Source organism: Odontomachus brunneus, unplaced genomic scaffold (assembly GCF_010583005.1).
Source record: "Odontomachus brunneus isolate Ranch 3 - 2012 unplaced genomic scaffold, Obru_v1 Obru_scaffold_112, whole genome shotgun sequence".
Classification (NCBI taxonomy): domain Eukaryota; kingdom Metazoa; phylum Arthropoda; class Insecta; order Hymenoptera; family Formicidae; genus Odontomachus; species Odontomachus brunneus.
Window position 1 is genome coordinate 632,855 of NW_022639562.1, and position 21,037 is coordinate 653,891.

The 21,037-nt window shown below is 34.4% G+C and overlaps 1 protein-coding gene across 11 annotated transcripts in view; it reads right to left on the minus strand.

Annotated features, from left to right (window-relative positions):
* The window catches only part of LOC116849333 (protein unc-79 homolog), a 736,358-nt gene that overhangs the window by 304,946 nt on the left and 410,375 nt on the right, over positions 1–21,037 (minus strand). For all 11 annotated transcript variants that reach the window (XM_032826384.1, XM_032826380.1, XM_032826379.1 and 8 more), the window contains 2 exons: positions 4,281–4,402; positions 3,958–4,189 (listed from right to left, as the gene is read on the minus strand). In XM_032826384.1, the coding sequence (XP_032682275.1) occupies positions 3,958–4,189; positions 4,281–4,402 (354 nt within the window). The remainder of the gene's footprint in view (positions 1–3,957; positions 4,190–4,280; positions 4,403–21,037) is intronic.

A 21,037-nucleotide genomic window follows, 5' to 3' on the forward strand; every position in this document is an offset into this window, starting at 1 on the left:
CTATTTGACCGGTGAAAACATCGAATTAATGGGTCATCCACCGTACAGTCCTGATTTGGCACCCAATGACTTCTTTTTGTTCCCGAACATCAAGAATAAACTGCGTTGTCAACGATTTTCGACGCCAGAAGAAGCGGTTGATGCGTTTAAAACACATGTTTTGGAGGTACCACTTTCGGAGTGGCATGGAAGCTATAATAAATGATTTGAGCGAATGCAGAAGTGTATTGATTATCATGGAGAATACTTTGAAAAACAATAAAGCCATTTTCAATGACAAATTACCGTGTTTTCCTTACTAGTCGCAAAACTTACGGAGCAGCACTCGTATATAGGCAAAATGTAAGACGTTTATATCGATCGTTAAAATGATGTTGTGTCTAAAGCAACAGATTCATAATCGAGAGGTGCCTCGCAGATCCAAGTTTGAGTGTCAGTGAGAATTTTTAAATGTGATATAACATTGGAATAAAGTAATTTAAAATTTTCAAGTGAAATCAGCAAACGCTGTGACATTTACGAATAGTTGCTGTTAGAAAATTAAACTGAATAAGAACGCTAAAAATAATGTCCAGCGTAGATCCTTTTTTTAATATTCTAAGGACGTCAGAAATAGGTAAAAACGGATATCCTATAAACGTCCACCGGATGTCTGTTAAGCTTTATTCGGACGTCTTATGGACGTCCCAATATTCAAACTTGAACGTCCACTGGACGTCCATAAGACGTCCATGTGCTATTTGGGAAGTATATGCAATGAAAAATAAGGGTTTTTGTTCAAAAAATCAATGTAACGTTGAAATAATCTTAACAGTAGTCTCCAAGGTCAAAGTCAAGATCACCAATACTCAGGTGACTCCCGCCGAACCCTGTAACTTTTGTCTCTAAAACATTTTTCTCAAAAACAAGTTCCTGAAGAGATATTCCAGTGGGTCATTTAAAAATGGGACACCTTGTATATAAGGTATATGATTTGCGAAGGATTCATGCATATGTGTAATGAGAACATATCAACTGAGTAGAAGGTTTTCTACTATTTTTCGTACAACTACGTAAAAATTCACAAAATTAATGAAAAATAATTTGCGAACCAGTGCACATGATATTATTGATCTAGTTCTGTAGGCGTGGTCTTTTAAAAAATGAATAAGACTTGCCGCTGCTTTTTAACGACACACGCATGATATATATACGACGCGCTTGCGATATATTGAGAAACAAGCTACAGCAATCTACGTGCCGTTTATACTGTTGCTAAAAGATAGTCATATCTCAAACATTTTCGATGAGTTCGTACTTAAAGAGCACTGATTCGCCAATTCATTTTTCATTAATTCCTTCATTTATATTATATATTATTATATTTTTATATATTATTTATATTATTATATGGTTATTTATGAAGTAGTTAAAGATCTTTTACCCATAATTTTATTAATGTGTTTTACATGCACACATAGACCGTCTTACATCAGATACAATGCATATCTAATTTTAACATGTACATACAGGGTGTCTCAAATCATTATTCTTAAACTTCGCATAGATTGGGTTGAGGTGAACAAGAGAGTCTCATACTGTTTTGCGACATTCACAATAATTTTTGAAACATTAATAGAAAATTGAGTGAAAAGAGCAGGAGTGTCCGAGATGCTAAAAGACGCTAAAAGACGAATGGCGGCGCGCGGTGAGAAGAAGGACAAGCACCACTGGCCGCATAGATTTATATAGATAACCCGACTCCTGCCGTAAGAGATAGCGTAGCAATATCTACAGTACAGACGTAGCCTTCTGTCCTTTTCTTTTAGTTGGTTGGTAGAGACTAAAGTAGCGAATGAAGCACACACATTGGTCATCAAAAGATGAGGACAGAATAACATATAATAATGTGCACATATACGAGAAAATAAATATACATTAATTAACTTGGGATAACTATTACTTTATTACAATAAATTACTTATTTCACAGAATTTCTGCTTCACAATAAAATTCTGCTTTCTTCCCCTCCTTCTATGCATTCTCCTTATTTAGTTCCATTCCCACTATTCCCATTTTAGAGTAGGACAAATCTACCTAGAAGGCTATGTCCATACCGTAGATGTCATCATTTTACTTCCCACGGCAAAGGTCAGTCTATTTATATAAGTCTATGACTCTAACATTGTGCTTCTACAGGGTGCGGCGCCAAAATCCGGACAAATTATACATTTTTTCCAAACATATTTTTTATTGCAAAAACGAAAAAGTTTATAAAATTTTTTTAACCACATTGTTTGTAAGGCCATAAAGAACACATTTACTCAATATATCCCCCGCTTGCTTGAATAACCGCCTCCATTCTCGGTCTGAAGCGTGCGCAGGCTTTAATGTGTCACGGTCCATATCGGTGAATGCCGCTTCAATAGCGGCTTTCAATGATGCGAGGTTTTGATGTCTGGACTTGTTCGTGACCCTTTCAACTACGCTCCATACATAGAAGTCCAAAGGATTCAAATCTGGGCTATTGGGAGGCCAGAATTCTTTCGACCAAAACATGTCGACGTTGTCCGACAACCAATTTTGCACCAAATGACATGTGTGGACGGGCGCATCGTCCTGCTGGAAAACATACGGCATACAGTTTCCATCCACGGCTTCACTACATTTGTCAGAACACGCAAATAAACTTCTTTTGTGACATTTTCCCCTTTGTTAAAGAAATGCGGTGGCATGACATTATCCTCACTGGATACAACACCTAGCACATGAACATTCGCCGGAAATTTCGTTCTTGCAATAATGGGGACATCTTCAGGGTCGTGGGCGAGCCAGCGGTCATTTCTTCGATTGATTTTCACATCGACAGTAAAAATTTTCTCATCAGAAAAAAACCTGAGTCGTCCGGCAGCATTGTTTCTTAAGGAATACAAAAGCAAGTTGCAGCGTTCAACTCGCTTTGTCCTGGCAGCTTCGGAAAGCATCTGTCTCACTTTAATTGTGTAAGACTTGTAGTGGAAGTCCTCCTCGACGATTCGACGCATAGTTTTCTCGCTCACACCAACAACCAACGACAATTTTCGGATCGACTGCCCTGGATCCTCAAAAATCAGTTCCTGAGCCCGATGAATGATGTCAGGCGTCCTGACAACGCGCTCCTTCGAGTGGGTTTTCTTCGCCGGTGTTGCAAAACCTTCGTTGGATTTCTCCGACTCATTGTACTTTGCGATGACATCATACACAGTCGATCTCAGATACCCGAAGAACCGAATGATTTCTGTCGCCGAGCGCCCAGCGCGAACACTTTCGATAATCGCGGCTCTTCGGTTATACTCCGCACTTGGTTTCAACATTGCCACTGTTTCGAAGTTATGATGGTTTAGTACATGCGTCAAGCTATTTGAACGCTAATCGCGACATCTACCAGTGGTATAGAACGGCGATAATTTCAAATTGAATTTTGTCCGGATTTTGGCGCCGCACCCTGTACATTTCGTCGCACCGTGCCGAAGCTCGCGTCTATAGCAGTTACGCGCCCACAATTGCATTTAATAGAAGATCACTTTATAAGACAGTTCTCATTAATATAATAAGTATCTGTGATTTAAAAAAATAAAAAGAGAGAAAATAATATAGAAACCGAAGAAATTTACAGAAAATATTATTGTTCTCTATCGTAGTATATAATTTTAATATGTCGAATTCGAAAGAAATGAAATAATTTCTTATTATTAGTTAATATGATAGAATTTCTATAGACTTGTATTCTATCGTTTTGTTGGAGTTTATTATGAAAAAATTACTAGAAATCTGTTGTGATCTATAATGTATTAGCGATAGGAGAAACTCAAACTTCTCTATCGTATAATTACGAAAGATAATATTTGAGAATGATAGTCTGGGACATCCTATATCATATTCTAACTATATAATATTCTACTCTATATAATATTACTGTTTTACATAACTCTTTTTTACCTTGTATAAAATAACAAGCAGAGACATCAACCAAGATCTCCTGATATGTGGCTCCAAGTACCAAAGACTGTAGCTCGGTGGTTGGTGATCGGTAGGTGGGGTAGTTTGTGGTGGGCAAGGGCAATGTTGTAATATTGCTAGAACTGGCGATGTCATTAACAAACCCATTGCGTGATTTTGGTCTAATAATTGTGGTAAATTAGCGATGAAGACATTAAACCCCGGCGAAAGTCTACGGTAATTTTAACATTTTATTAATCATCAACTTCAATGGTAATATTATTAACATTTAAACAGTTTTTAATTAGCAATAAAAATCTCACCGTAGACGTTGTGGAGATGTATGGAAGGTACGCTCAGTTTGATTGTATCCCAAAAGAAGATATAAATGGCGCAAAACTATGCCCTGTATTCTCGACAATGGCTTTTCGTCCGTCGGATACGCCTAATTAAATTATATTAATACATGTATATTAACACATGTATATTAAATACATGAATATTAAATATATGTATATTAAATTATATTAATACATATAATCGTGTACAACGAAATTATTTAGTTTCGGTAAAGACGAATATAGAACAGCATAGTCAACTTCCAGATTGCCAGCACATATTTAACCGGAATCAAAATATAGGCCGATGTTCATAAGCGACTATTATATTTAAGATCGTCTTAAGTTTATCTTTAGATACCGTATAGTTTCGTTTTATCGGCTACAAAGTATATGAAGATAAACTTAGATCTTAGATATAACAATAGATATAATAAGATGATCTTAGATATAAAACTATGTACATCATTCATACATAAACTATGTATACCGCCATATAAAAAATTAATAATAATTTAAATTTGTTTATTATTGTCAGTTCGCCTGATCTCTCGCCCATGGACTTCTTCCTCTGGGGTTATTTGAAGGAAAAAGTTTATGCGGAAGAGCCAGAAGATGTGGAGGAAATGGTTGCTCGACTACACGCTGCTGTGGCAATCATAGATTCCGAGACGCTTCTTCGCGTAAGGAACAAAGCATTGAAAAGAGCCCACGCTTGTTTAGCATTTGATGGAGGATATTTTGAGCCGGCATTGTGAACAAATATGCTCTTTTCAGGGCCACAAAGCGAAAAATGTAATGTACATTGTGTAAATAAAATTTGTTGTGTAAATAATATTGTTAAATGATTTAAAAAGAATGTTAAATGTTAATGTGTGAAATGTCATTTTAATGTTATTGTTAAAATGTTTTGTTTTTTTTAATAACAAATGTTATTAAAATAAAAATATTATTATTTAAATATTTGGTTATTTTTAAATTAAAGAATTGCATTTAAACTTTTTTTCTTCCACCTCAATTCCTTTCTAAAAAAAACCTGAACGAATAAATAGAAACAGTTAGAAATCGATTAATTAATTAATTTCAGAAAATTATTAATACATTGTCCGAAATTAATGAATACATAAATTTTATTGATGTCCTATCGTGTCTTTTTACGTTTTTATTACTTTCTAAAATAATAAATTAATTAATTTAAATAATAATTAATTAATTATTTATATATTTATTTTTTCAAATGATGAGAAACGTAAAAAGACACAATTGACATCAATTATTTATGGATTTATTAATTTCGGATAATGTATGAATAATTTTTTTAAACTAATTAGTTGATGTATGAATAATTTTTTCAAACTAATTAGTTGATCGATTTCTAACTGTTTTTATTTATTTATTCATGTATTAATAAATGTGGCAAAATTTTAACAGAAGCTATGTAACCTGGGCAAGGACGAGGGGTGGCATGGTACGCGACGCACCTGCATAATATGGTAGCACTCCTCATTCGGAAATTTCAAGAGTCAATAACTCAGTAAATAATGGCTTGAGCCAAAAGTGAAAAAGGAACTTTTAGTTCAAAATTCCACCTTCTTTCACTGCTTCTGAGATTTACTAATCATTATGGGACACTCTATATAGTGATCAATGCTGGAACCAAAACAAAATTTATTGTAAATCAATCAATTATATACCCGAAACTACCCAATGCTATTTGAATGAAAAATTCTTTAGAACATTTCAAAACAAAAACTTTCATTCAAAAATATCGAGGTTATAATAGTTTTCAAACGGAAAGCGATTATATTTCATCAATGATAGGGCTGAGATTTCGCGCACTCAGGCACGCGTAATGACAAATGATAAAAGTGCTCCTATGAATATCACCCTTTTTATTATTGGGAGTACAAATAAGTCTCCGCAGTTTGACAAAAGATGGCCCCACCAGTAAGTTATGGTTGAAATTGTCAGATGTAAAACGTCATATCGTAAGGTTGGACATCTGGCAACACTATAACCATGAAATATTAGCGATTTTGTATCAGCATCACATAATTTTTTTCGTGCGAAAATGTCGAGTTTTGAGCCGAATAAGCGTGATTTGCGGGAACTTTTGATTTACTTCTTTAATTTAAAGAAATCTGCAGCTGAGACGCATCGATTGTTTGTAGAAGCATATGGTGAGGCTGCTTTAAGTGAGAGAAGTTGTCGTGAGTGGTTTCAAAAGTTTAAGCACGGTGAGTTTGACGTCGAAGACAAAGAATGTAGTGGAAGGCTGAAAGTGTACAAAGACGCGGAATTGGAAGCATTATTGGAGGAAGATTCGTGCCAAACGCAAGAAGAACTTGCACTTACATTAGGAGTGACTCAACAAGCAATTTCACATCGTTTAAAGTCGTTGGGAATGATTCAAAAGCAAGGAAATTGGGTTCCATATGAACTGAAGCCGAGAAACGTTGAACGCCGATTTTACACATGTGAAATGCTGCTTGCCAGGCATAAACGAAAGAGTTTTTTGCATCGTATAGTCACTGGTGATAAAAAATGGATCCACTACGATAACCCAAAGAAGAGGAAATCATGGAGACCACGTGGCCATGCTTCAACATCGACAGCCAAGTCGAATATTCATGGAAAAAAACTCATGTTGTGTATTTGGTGGGATCAGCTTGGTGTCGTGTATTATGAGTTGCTCAAACCGAACGAAACCATTACTGGGGCTCTCTACCGAACACAATTGATGAGATTGAGCCGAGCACTCAAGAAAATACGCGCCCATTACTACTCCAAACACGACAAAATTATTCTCCTGCATGATAATACTCATCCACATGTTGCGGCGCCTGTCAAAACCTACTTGGAAACACTCAATTGGGAAGTTTTACCCCATCCGCCGTATTCACCAGACATTGCTCCCTCTGACTATCACTTGTTTCGATCGATGACGCACGGCCTGTCTGAACAGCACTTCACATCATATGAAGATACCAAAAATTGGGTCGATTCGTGGATAGTCTCAAAAGATGAAGCGTTCTTCCGACGCGGTATCCGTATGTTGCCACAAAGATGGGAAAAAGTAGTGGCTAGCGATGGACAATATTTTGAATAAAACATAAGGTACTGTTCTTTCACAATAAATGCCCAATTTTTGATAAAAAAACGGTGGAGACTTATTTGTACTCCCAATACAATTCATTTTTAGAACAAAGTAGAGCAAAACAAAATTAAAAGATCACTGAAAGGAAGATTTGATTCAGCTCTACTAATTCCAAACATGCATCAAAATCATTCCCTTACGGTATTGCCACAAAACAAATTATTAATCACAATATTTGAATGCTTCGGTTGGTTTTGAATTTTTATTCATTAACTAAAGGCGATGCATTCAAAAAATAAACATAGTAATGAAAAACAGAAAAAATTAAAATATTTTTATTCATGATTAGTTTTGCTTTTAAAACTACTCCCAAATAATTTATTGGGAATTCAAATGATGTTATAATGTTCATTTTTTTAATTTTAATATAGTTCTTTCTCAATATTAAAGTTTTTCTTTTTTTGATTTTTCGTTCGCCATATTGGATCGCCCATTTCAAATTTTTGAAATCTGACTTCCGTTTCGCAATTAGCGACCAGAAGTTCTTGGGTAATGATTTTTATAAAAATTCAAACATTTCTTAATTTTTGGTTCATTATTTTGGATCCGCCATTTTAAATAAAAAAAAAAAAAAAACGCCAAATGACATAAAGCTTATATCCATACTTATATTTTAAGCCTTGGTAGAACATTTTATGACAAAAACTGTTCTGGGACGAGGAATGTCCTAGTTGATAAAGAATGACTCATATAGGGTGTTCCCAAATACAACCGACAAACTTTGAAATATTGTTGGGGACATCTTAAAGATCATTTTTTGCCCCAAATGGTTTTGAGATCGGAAATGGATCGTTTCATCGCTACGGCATATAGGATGTTTGAAAAAGATCGAGATCTCAATATATCTAAAAAAAATATAAGTTTCATAAAAAATTATTTCAGACACACACACAAAAGTTTTAAGGTATAAAAAGATTTATTAATTGGCTATACGCGTTTGACTTTGGGTGGCGTCGCTAAGGTCAGGTCAAGATCGCCTTGAACTTTTTTAGTAAAATCCTTAATTTTTATCGCATATTTCGGACTGTCCTCTGATCTTGCCTTTATTGGCCGGATTGTCCAGTAATCTTGCCCTCATTGACCGGATCGTCACTAATCTTGCCTTCATTGACTGGATCGTCTACTGATTTTGCCTTCATTGATTGGTTTAGATATCGATCTTGCTTTTATTGGCTGGATTAGGCACCGATCTTGTCTTCACTGGCTGAATTAGCCGCCGATATTGCTTTTATTGGCTCGACCGACCGACCGTCGATTTAAAAAAATTCAAGGTGATCTTAATGTTAGTTGGTTTAGCTTCCGTGTAAGGAACTCTCGGAGGTTAAAAAGTGTCCGTTACAAAGTGGATAATTATGAAGAGATCTCGAGAAACGCTATAAGAATATACAATAAAAAAGGGATTACATTAAAAAAATTCAAGATAACTTTGACCTAACTTTAGCGACACCACCCAAGGTCAAACTCATAAGATCCTTTTACACTCTACAATTTTTGTCTGAAACAGTATTTTATAAAACTTATATCTTTTTAAATATTTGGAGATCCCGATTTGTGTCAAACATTCCGTATGCTGCGGCATACGACTCATTTCCGACCCCAAGTCAATTTGCAAACAAAGATCTTTAAGGTGACCCTAATAATTTTTCAAAGTTAGTCGGTTGTACTCGTATTTGAGAACACTCTGTATATACAAAGTATCCCAAAACACGGCTAAATATCTCAGAGACAGTGTATTTTAGATAATAATGCTTTAAGCGAAAGTTGTAAAGCTTAAACAGTTGCATTTAATAATATCTATTTGACTTTGAATGGCGTCTTCAAGATTAGGACAAAGTCAACTTAAATTTTTTGAATAAAATCCTCCATTTTTTTATTGTAGCTCTTGTAGCTTATCTCGTGAGGTTTTCAAAACACTACAACAAAGTATTCTTTCATTAAGTACTTTTTAGTAATAAAACTTTAAAGTTACAGTACCGCCGGCATTAGCATTATCCAAGGTGTATGACGCAGAGGTTGCTCGGTCGAATTTATGCCTCTTTCGTATACGTGTGTGTGTGTGTGTGCGTGGATGAATGCATGGGTGATTGGATGAATGTTTAAGATGATAAGTTAAAGAACGGGAGAAGAGTGGTTGGCCTATGTGCCGGACTTCAGAGTTAAGAAAAGTCATCCTGGTAGGAATAGATAATCCTGAGTTGGAGCCAGGATTTATTGCGGCAAATCTCCGCCCTACACACAATTGGAGGGGTTTATGGCGTTCTCTTTGCGAAATGAGTCTTCTAAAAAGGAGAGTGCCTGACCCCTCTACTGTCAATGGTTTTTCATTAAATAATACTAAAACTTTTGTTGGTATTTTTGATAATTCTGTGTTACCTTCTTTCGTATATCTTTTAGGCAAAAAAAAACACTTCTTAAGCCTTTTGTAGGAGTGATTATGTGTTCACACTGCTTATATTATAGTTATTCCAAAAACACGTGTCGTAAACTCAGCGAGAAATAATGCTGTTTCAAATGTAATCTCTGGCCATGCTCTCTGGTGATGCTTTTGTCTCTAATAGTGTTTTGTGCGTCAATTGTGAAAGGAAAATTTGGCGGTTACCAATCATCAGATCAACTCATAAAAATGCCCGTATGTATTTATACATAATCGACACATTAAGAGAATTATGGCGGTTTGCTGTTTGGGCCCCATGGATACCGAAAATTCCACTAGAGTTAATGGCGGAGACGAATCCGTAAGGAAAAACTCCATCGGTCCTCCCCTCCCTACTCTTGAAGATTTTAGGCTGAAATTAATTCGTGCTGCCGTTATTAATTCCCTCTGCCGTTACTTATGCTGACGCTGTTGGTAAGTCGTCGGTCTCTCATCCTGGTACGGACCGTCTGTAGCTTTAGGAATCTCGTACATTTCTGAAAAAAAGATCAAATCCTTCTCTCTACATCCCTAAGAAAAAGAGAGCTGAAAGGAGATGTCCGTCGGCCCTCGGGAGGGGGGTTCACACGTTCCGCTAGCGCGGGTCGTCCTCCCTCTCCGGAGATTGGGGGCCGGCAATCGCCTCGGGGCAGGATGCGCTCTCCCTTAGGCTTGGTGCCGATTCCCTTGCATTCTGGCGATGTACCAGGTAGGAGGGATGTTGCTTCTCCGGGGAAGTGGAAGGCGTCGACCTGACCCTCCCGGGGTGTTTCTCCCAGATCACGATCGATTCTTTCAATAAATTACTTTACTCTTCTCTTGTTAAGTCTGATAATCCTACTGCAAAATCGCTTTCTCAATATGAATTTATCCTCCCCTTCGCAGTTTTTCTGCCGATAAGTTGGTTAATGAACCTATATTTTCTTTGGATAAAAAACTTATTTCTAACTTTAAGAATTTACTTAATAAAGTCTCCTGTCTCTTCTCGCAATTTTCTTTTAAGTAAGGTTGAGTGTTTGGCGATCTGGATAGACTTTTGGGAGAGGCCTTTTGTTGTTGCAACATTTTTTTGTTGCTTTGTTTTTATTCTTAGACTCCTATGGATCCTCTGAGTACTGTTAATTCAAAAGCTTCTAGCTTATTCAAGTTAATCCAATGGAACATAAGGTCCTTCTTTGCGAGACTTTCCGACCTGATTTATCTCATTACGCTCGCTCCTCTGATGCTATGTCTTTCGGAAATTCGTATTTCAAATCTTCAGAATGTTCCTCCCATATTTGCTATTAGTGGACGCTTATTAATAATTCTCGTCCCCATTCATCTGGAGGTGGTGCTGGGATTCTCATTAAAAACTGCCTTCTCTTTCAACTTATTAATGCTAATAATATTTCTGTACTTTACAATGAAAATAATGTAGATATTGTTATGATCAAAGTATTGTTTAGAAAAGACAACTATTTAAATCTTTTCTATTTATAGTCCTCCACATAACTCAGATTCCTATTTTGGCAAAAATTGTTTACCCTCTTAGAAGGATTTGATAACGCTATCATATGTAGAGATTTTAACTCCCATATTTCGCTCTGGTTTTAAACTTCTACTAGATACAAGGAGGGAAGAAAATTAGAAACAGCCATATTTTCTCACGATTTTATGTATGGCGGTGATAGCTCGATTACCTGGTCGTCAGCTGATGGCTCTTTCCATAGTATTCTAGATTACACTTTTATTTCTTCATCTCTTGCTCTTTCTACCTTCTGTAATGTTCATAATGATATCATGTACAGTGATCACTTCCCAATCATTATTGAACTTTTCAGTTTTACACCAGGTAACAAATTACGTAAAACATTTTTCTCATTTTTACAAATGGCTTGGTCTGTTTTTAGAGATAAGCTAATCAATTTTATAGATTCTTTCAGAAATTTTAAAGGTCTAGAGGATCATGTTTATCAAATTCTTGTGGACCATATCCACGAGTCTTTTCAGATTGCTGGTGCTATTGTGATTAGGGAGAGAGGACTTGACTCTTTTCCCTCTGCGCCTTGGTGAAATTCCAACTGCGATCAATTACTGCGTAAGCGTAAGGATGCTTTTATTCTTTTTCACAATCTCTTTTTTTATATAATTCTTTCAATTTATTCTTTATTCAATTATTTCAATTTTCTTTCTTTATACAATTTTAAAAATTATAAAATTATCTTTTACAGGGTTAAAATAGCTTAAGGAAATAAAAAAACTTTGTTTAAGAAATTTTGTTCCGAGTTTACTCCAAAGTCAGATATTTCATGGCGTACATTAAAAGACTTCAAAAACATGAGATCAAAAATACAAATTATCGACTACTATACAAGGAAGAAGTTAGCAGTCGAGACATTTTTAAAGGTCATCCCTGTTTCCTCCAAAGATAGCTTATTTTCCAGCATCCCCAGTAACTATGTGTAACCTGCCCTCTCTTTTTACTACTCTTAAGATATATGTTTCTATGAGTATGAATGTTAAGATTTCCGCCTCAAAGATTATTGTTCTTTTCACCAAGGAGGAGTTTAATTCGGTTATAAAATTTATTAAAGTAAAATCGACTAGCGGACCTAATCTTGTATCGAATCTAGTTCTTATTTGTCTGATAATGCTTTGACTTTTCTCTTAAAAATATATTATAAGATTTTTAATCTGTATACTTATCTTAAATCCTGGTCAGATTACTTTATGATTTTTATTCCTAAATCTGATTCGCAAGCTGAGGCAAATTTCCCTTTCAAATAATTTATTCAAAATATTTTAAAGACTTGTCTATCATAGGTTAATGGTGGATGGAAACTAATAATTATTTGCCAAGTATCAGTTTGGTTCCCGTAGATGTAAATCTACTACGGACAATCTGTTTCTTTTGTCTTCTCGTATACAGCAGGGTTTGTTCAGGAAAACGTCGATCGAAGTCTTATTCGTAGATATCAAAGAAACTTTTGATAATGTAGTATCTCTAGTTCTTATTGAAATCCTCTGACAATTGGCTTCCCCTATAAAGTTCATTAAGTTTATTGAATTCCTTCTTTATTTTTGCAATGTCGAAGGGTTCTCCAAGGGAGAATCCCTAGACCGTCGTAATGCCACCAGAGGCTTCCTTCAGGGATAAATTTTAAGTTTTATCCTTTTCGATATACAGGGTGAGTCATTTTAATCGAACCAGGCAAATATCTCGAAAAATATAAAAGATACGGAAAAATATTTCAAACAAAAGTTGTATGGTTCGGAGGAGGACATAAGATGGTGCAATTGGTTTGACCCTGGACAGTCATTTGAAAATCACGTGAAGGTCACCTTCAATTTCTTAAATGGAAACTTCCATTTTTCATTGGATATTCTTATAGCTTACCTCGAGAGCTTTCCAAATCTTAATAAAATATTTTTTCATTAAGTATCTTTCGAGTTAAAAGGCTTCAAAGTTACAATATTGTTGCCATTAGCATTGGTACCTGAGGTGTTCGGCCGACGGCTGAAATCTTTTGAATGTTGTTCAGGGCCATGATCTTGACAACATTTGTCAAGGTGAAGGCGATTGGAGGCTGTTCCTAATATTTTCATTTCTTCAAATTTTACAGTGAGAACAAAAATAATAATTTAAAATCATAGAGTAACATGTGGAGTCCGATTGACTCTAAAGGATTATATGAAGATCACAATGCTATGATTATTAAAGAAACTTATTAATGGGATTTCACACGTGTGCTTCTTTGTGGCCCCGACGAAGCATTGTGACCTTTATATGATCCTTTAGAGTCAATCGGAGTCCACATGTTACCCCATGATTTTAAATGATTATTTTTGTTTTCATTATTAAATTTAAAGAAATTAAAATATTAGGAACAGCCTCCAATCGCCTTGACCTTGACAAATGTTGTCAAGGTCATGGCCCTGAACAACATTCAAAAGGTTTCAGCTGTCAGTCAAACATCTTGGATACCAATACTAATAGCAACAATATTGTAACTTTGAAGCCTTTTAACTCGAAAGATACTTAATAAAGAAATATTTTATTATAGTGTTTTGGAAAGCTCTCGAGGTAAGCTACAAGAATATGCAATGAAAAATTGAGGTTTCTATTTAAGAAATTGAAGGTGACTTTCACGTGACTTTCAAATGACTATCCAGGGTTTAACCAATTGCATCATCTTATGTCCTCCTCCGAACCATACAACTTTTGTTTGAAATATTTTTCCGTATTTTCCATATCTTTCGAGATATTTGCCTGGTTCGATTAAAATGACTCACCCTGTATACGTTTCGTTTAATTTTCATCCTCTCCCAGATGAAATGAGTTACTTGGTATACGCGGACAACATTATTCTCTTTTCCACAAGCCAGTCTATTTCGATTATTTATAATAATATTAATGAAGCCTTTCGGAAACTGAATACAGAACTTGAGTTTTTGGCCTAAAGGTCTCTTGTTCCAAGATTAAATTCTGTTTATTTTCAGAGGATAAACAACGTAAAATTGACAACTTTATAGCAAGGAATCATTTGAATATTTTGCTTAATAATGTAGTTATTGTCAGGTAAAACTCTGTTAAATTTCTGCGATTTTTGTTTGACAGGGGGCTTACATGGAAGCCTCGTGCCATGAATTTAAGAACCAATTTAAGGAAAAGCATGTCTATTTTAAAATCAATTGCTGGCTCAATTGGGATGTACACTCAAGCAATCTGTTAAACATCTACTATAAAGGTTGGATTAGATCAGCTTTGGACTACAGTTATCAGGCCTTCTGCAATATTGTCCCTTCGATGGCAGTCATTCTGGATAGAACCCAATTGAAAGCCCTGCGTATCGTGATAGGTGTAATGTCTTCATCGCCTACCAATGTTATGTATCTGGCAGGAGAGCTTCCTTTAAATATTCGTAGAATATTTAAATATTCGTGCAATTTCTCTCTAGAAAATATTTAATTAAGTGCTTTACGTTACTTAAACATCCGACGAGAGAATTAACTATTTCGCTTTATGACCGTCCGTGTGCTAATCAGCACTTTCTATCTGACATCTATCATAATTTTATTAATATGAAATGGGAATTCTTTATTACTGAATTTCCCTTACCTTTCAATTATGACATGCTCACTTCCTTCCATTGTCCACTAGTAAATGTGAAAATTGATTGCCTTATCCTTTCGTATGTTAAACACCCTAATTCCGATTCCAATGACGATTCTACAGAGGCTTGCTTTCAGAAGTTTTTGTCATGTCATGGTCCCTTTCACTGTTACATGATTTTTACCGATGGGTAAAAAATGGGGCTAATGATGATAATGGGGGTGAGTGGTGCCGCTTACCTAACCTCACTTTTCCCAACTTCCAATATCCTTTAAATTTAACCTAGCGGAGAATATTGTTCTCGATTGTGTTCGAAGCGAAAGCTTTTGCAATTGTATATACTTTGAGAACCATAGCAGGAATCTCCAGACCTCATGCCAGCTTTATCACTGCCTCGGACTCGCTCAGTGTACTTACTGCTCTATCAAGACCAGACCCGGGCGACTTACAACATCCTATCATTCATATGATCAAAGACATTCATATAAGTCTGATGACTCAAGGAGTCGACATTTTATTTTTGTGGACTCCTAGCCATATTAATGTTTTTGGTAATGAGATTGTTGACAAGATGGCCACACACACACACACAGATTGTTGACAATACACACATATTCACGAAAGAGGTGTAAATTCGAACGAGCAACCTCCGCGTGATACATCTTGAGTAATGCTAATGCCGGCGGTACTGTAACTTTAAAGTTTCATTACTTAAAAAGTACTTAATGAAAAAATATATTGTTATAGTGTTTTGGAAAGCTCTCCAGATAAGCTAAATATGTAATAAAAAATAAAGGATTCCATTTAAAAAATTCAAGGTGAGCTTGAAATAACCTTGACAATGGCCACCAAGGTTAAAATTGAAATCACCTTTAGATGTCCCCCTTCGAACTTTACAGCTTTTGTTTGAAACATTTTTTCTGATAAATAATGCTTTTGTGAAGAGATAATGCAGTAGGTAATTTAAAATAGGACATCCTATATATTTTTTTTATTTATGTACGAGTTTCATTCTTAATAGCACTGTAGGTCAGTATGTTTTCATTGGAATTACTTCATTTAACAACTTTGACTTTTCTCATAATTCTGGGAAATATACTAGGACTGACCCATTACCGTAGATTGCTTTTTGCCTCTCAGCAAGATCTTGTTTTAATACTGACATATTTTTTATCAGATAGATTACGGTTCTTAAAAAAGTTTGTCTTTGTTATAATTATATATATGTATCTATCGCATTAATATATTATTAAATTATTGTAAGCACAAAAATTCTGCTCCGACTTTTATTGACTTAATTAACGATTTTTTAAAAACTGATCCGTTTCTGAATCGGTTAGTTACGAGAAATAAGAAATAGATTTAATAAGACATTGCGGAGTGAAAACGAACTTGATGAACAGGAGAATTAACGTTTATCCTATGTCAAGGACAGTTTTACATTTTTTGAAGTTTATGCTATTTATATGGTGGAGTTACAAAGATGTGATCTTTTATGAACTACTTCCTACCGATAAAATGACCAATTACAACATATATTGTGAACACTTGGACAATTTAAAGATAGCAATTGAAGAAAAGCGTCTGGTTTTGACGTTATCCCTTATCACATCAATTGAAAACCTCATTTTAGTGCAAGCGCATCGCAAATTTGAGCTAAACTTGACGTTTCTCTCTTACCGAAAAATACTATTGAGCGTGCAATACTTATTATTGGTTAATACTAAATTGGCTAATACTTTTTTGGGGAATATTTAGTATTGATAAATACTAACAAGGAACCTTCGGCAACGCGAAAATTCAAAAAAATCTAAAACTTTGTATAATTATAGACTAGTAGGCCCTAATAACGAAACGATTTTTTTTGGTGCTAAACAACGGTTTTAGAGATAAAAACAACCCTCTATAAAAAATCAGTTTTTACATTTCGAAGCGAATATAATTGAAACAAAAAAAAATATAAAAAAAATGTTTGAACAAAAACTTTATGGCTGCGAATGTACTTTACAATGGTGTATCTGGATTTTTAAAAAATGGTAATACTTTTCAAAACACCCTAACCACTCATTGTTTTTTAATATTTTTAAAAAATTTCATTAAAGCTTATGTTACGCAAAATTCAACTATATATGATATAGTTATGTTGCGGGAAGTAATTTTTAAGAAATAAATTAAAGACGTTATCTATACTAATCATTTCCTCGCTGTTTCATAACGACTTATCTCCTTTTTATTTTCTTCGTAAGGTCTTGCAATGACCTGATGACGAAAACGAAAACATATTACGCGTAAGCATGCACGCACACACAGACACACAGACACACACACACACACACACGCGCATGTATCTAATATATTATTTTTATATCGCTTAAACTTTTTTCGTCAATTATTTTTTACTTTAATATCAGTCTACCATTTTATCTTTGTTAAACATCATGTCATAATGTTTATCAAAATGTTATTTTCCATTTAATATAAAAGCCGTACGTCTCTGCACTTCATTCATAATCTGACGTTATTTGAACAGTTATTGTTCGATTCAAGTTAAATGAAATTTATTTTGATTTCGGGCTTCTAAATTAAATGTTACATACTAGTATATACTAGCAGATAAACAAGTAAATATTTTAACAATAGCAAAAAAAACAACTACTTTTGTACAACCTTTAGATATTTTCGGTTTTAGAATTTGGAAACATTTTGTTTAATGTTTCTTTGATAATATTATTTTATATAATTATAATGTACCAGATGTATACCTATGAAATGCGGATTTTCCTAATAGATGGTGCCACACATACGTTCTTACGCGTAGTGATTTGACATATATAGTATTTTGTTTGGCTATTCCTAACCTACAAAACCATACATGTGGAAAATTGTGAGAGTGTAAATATCATAGTCTTTTTCTGCTTTGAAAATGTCGAATGTCGTACCAAAAAAGACCATTTGTGGGAGGTTTTGATTCATTACTTCATTTTTAAGAAAACTGCTGCTCAAACTTATCGAATACTTGTAGAAGCTTACAGCGAACATGTACCATCTCAAAACACTTGTAAACGTTGGTTCAATCGATTCAAAATTGGTGATTTTGATGTGAAAGGCAAGGCTAAGGGAAAACTACCGAAAAAATTTGAAGATACAGTGTTGCAAGCATTGTTAGATAAAGACTCCACTCAAACTCAATCACAATTAGCGGAAGTATTAAATGTGACTCAAAAAAGTGTTAGCGAGCGTTTGCATGCGATAGGAAAGATTCAAAAAGAAGGAAAATGGGTACCACATGATTTGACTGAAAGACAGATGGAGAATCGAAAAGTCACCAGCGAACTCCTGCTGAAAAGACATCAACGGAAGAGTTTTCTGTATCGAATCGTCACAGGTGATAAAAAATGGATATATTTCGAGAAACGAAGAAAATCATGGGTTGATCAAGACCATGAACCATTAACATCGACTGCAAGACCAAATCGCTTTGGAAAAAAGACAATGCTCTGTGTTTGGTGGGATCGAAAAGGTGTTGTTTATTATGAACTTCTTAAATCTGGTGAAACGATTAATGCTACTCGCTACCGACAACAAATGATCAATTTGAACTATGCATTGATCACAAAACGTCCGGAATGGAACGTCCCAAAGACATGGAAAAGTGATTTTGCTACATGATAATGTGCCGGCCCACATCACAAAAGTTGTCAAGGAAACTTTAAAAGAATTGAATTGGGATGTGCTACCTCACCCGCCGTATTCGTCAGACATTGCTCTTTTGGACTATCACTTGTTCCGGTCGATGGCGCACGAATTGGCTGAGCAGCACTTCGCTAATTTCGAAGAAGTAAAAAAATGGGTTGATTCATGGTTTGCTTCAAAAGATGAAAATTTCTATCGTCGCGGAATCCATCTTTTGCCAGAAAGATGAGAAAAAGTTGTAGCGTCGAATGGCGCATACTTCAAATAAATAGCTTTAACCATTCACATTCAAATTAACATGTGTTTTTCCTTTAAAAAATCCGCATTTCATAGGTATACACCTGGTCAATTATGACATATTTACATGTACGTAATAATATAATAAAATTACAAAGTTTAACATATAATGAACTTTCTTCTCCAAGACTTCTTTCTCCAAGATTTCAAAATCTATTTAACTATAGTTGGTACAAAAGTAGATACTTATCAGCACGGTCTGTTTGATTGAAAAGTTTGATAATCCAATAAATTTTTGTTATTTTAAAGAAGAAAAACATATACCAAGGTGCAATATTTATGGTAAAATGGCTTTCATACGTTGTGCATGGTGCAAAGAATATTTTTGTTTTGAACATTTCTTCGAACATATCATTATTGTAACGATTACATACAACAGAATAAATAATATTTTCATAATTAATTTAATTTAATTTTAAAATTAATTTAATTTTTGTTGATGTAAACATTTTATAAAACGTTTGAACATTTTTCGAATATTATTAAGCTTTCATATTTTTAATTGAAATTTTATTTGTAAAATATTATATTAAAATATATTATAATTTTTATATTATTCGAAATATTAAAATATTTTCGTTTCGTTCTTTATATTATTCTTATATAATGTGTGAAGTATAAAAAAATTATTTACGTAATTGTGGTTACATATATTATTACTTATATATTATTACTTATATATTTTGTTATATTTCACATATATAAATATAATTCATATAATTTATATAATCGGATATGTTATGAATATTACTATAAATATTCGTTATCGTGTATTATTGAATTTTATGAACAAAAGAAAAAAGAGATAAGTCGTCATGAAACAGCGAGCGAATAATATTAGTATATTACGTTCAAAAAATAATTGTTTAGCCAGAATTGTTAAATAAAACGCAAAGTAATTGTTTATTGAGTAATATTTATTTTATTTCCTTCAAAATACTCTCCATTTGATGCAATACTCTGGTGCTAATGCTTGACCCAGTTCTCAAAGCACTTTTCGTACGCTGAAATTGGTATTGCCTTCAGCTCTCGTTGCGAATTTTCTTTTATGGCATGAATCGATTCAAAACGCTTTCTTCGGTGTGACAACATGAGTTTAGGAAACAGAAAGAAATGACAAGGAGCCATGTCAGGTGAATACGGTGCTTGCGGAATCATGTTCGTTGAATTTTGCTTAAAAATTCCCGTACAAGAATCGATATGTGCGATGGAGCATTATCATGGTGCAAAAACGATGAATTGTCTTTCCATAAATCTGGTCTTTTCCGACGAATATTCTCACGCAAATGCTTCATAACACCTAAATAATATTCTCTATTAACTGCTATCACTATTTTCAAGCACAATTTTTTTCATTTTTTCAATGTTTTCATCAGTTTTGGACGTCGATGGTCGACTATACAAGGCAAATCAGTAACTATTTCACGATCTTCTTTGAATGCCTTATACCAATCATATGCTTATATTTTCGATGGACACGATTCACCAAAGGCCTTTTGTAACATTTTCAACGAATTGGCATATGAAATCGACCACAAAACAGTTTTGAATCATTTACACAAAGCTGGATACAAAAAGAAGCTCGATGTTTGGGTTCCTCACGAGTTGAGTGTTAAGAACATGATGGACCGAATTAACATACGCTACTGAAACGGAATGAAATTGAATCATTTCTGAAGAGAATGATAACTGGTGATGACAAATATGTAACGCATATCAATCGAACACAAAAAAGATCGTGGACAAAGGAAGGAGAGAAGGCTTCCAAAAAAATGTTTCAGACAAAGTTTATTTGTTTTTTCCCGTAGAATCCAAATATGTAACACTGTATAACATGGGGTCCCATTTGAAACTTTGAAGTTATCCCCCGCCCCTCTTCAAGGGGAGACGGGAGTAGATTTTTATTTACGTAATTATAAAGATTCCATGAATATATGAAACTTTTTCATGAACAACTTTTTGATAGGATGAATATGTTCAGAGTTATTAGCTTGTAACACTTTATGTGGGCCACCCTATATATATATACATATATATATATATATATATATATATATATATATATATATATATATATATATATATATATA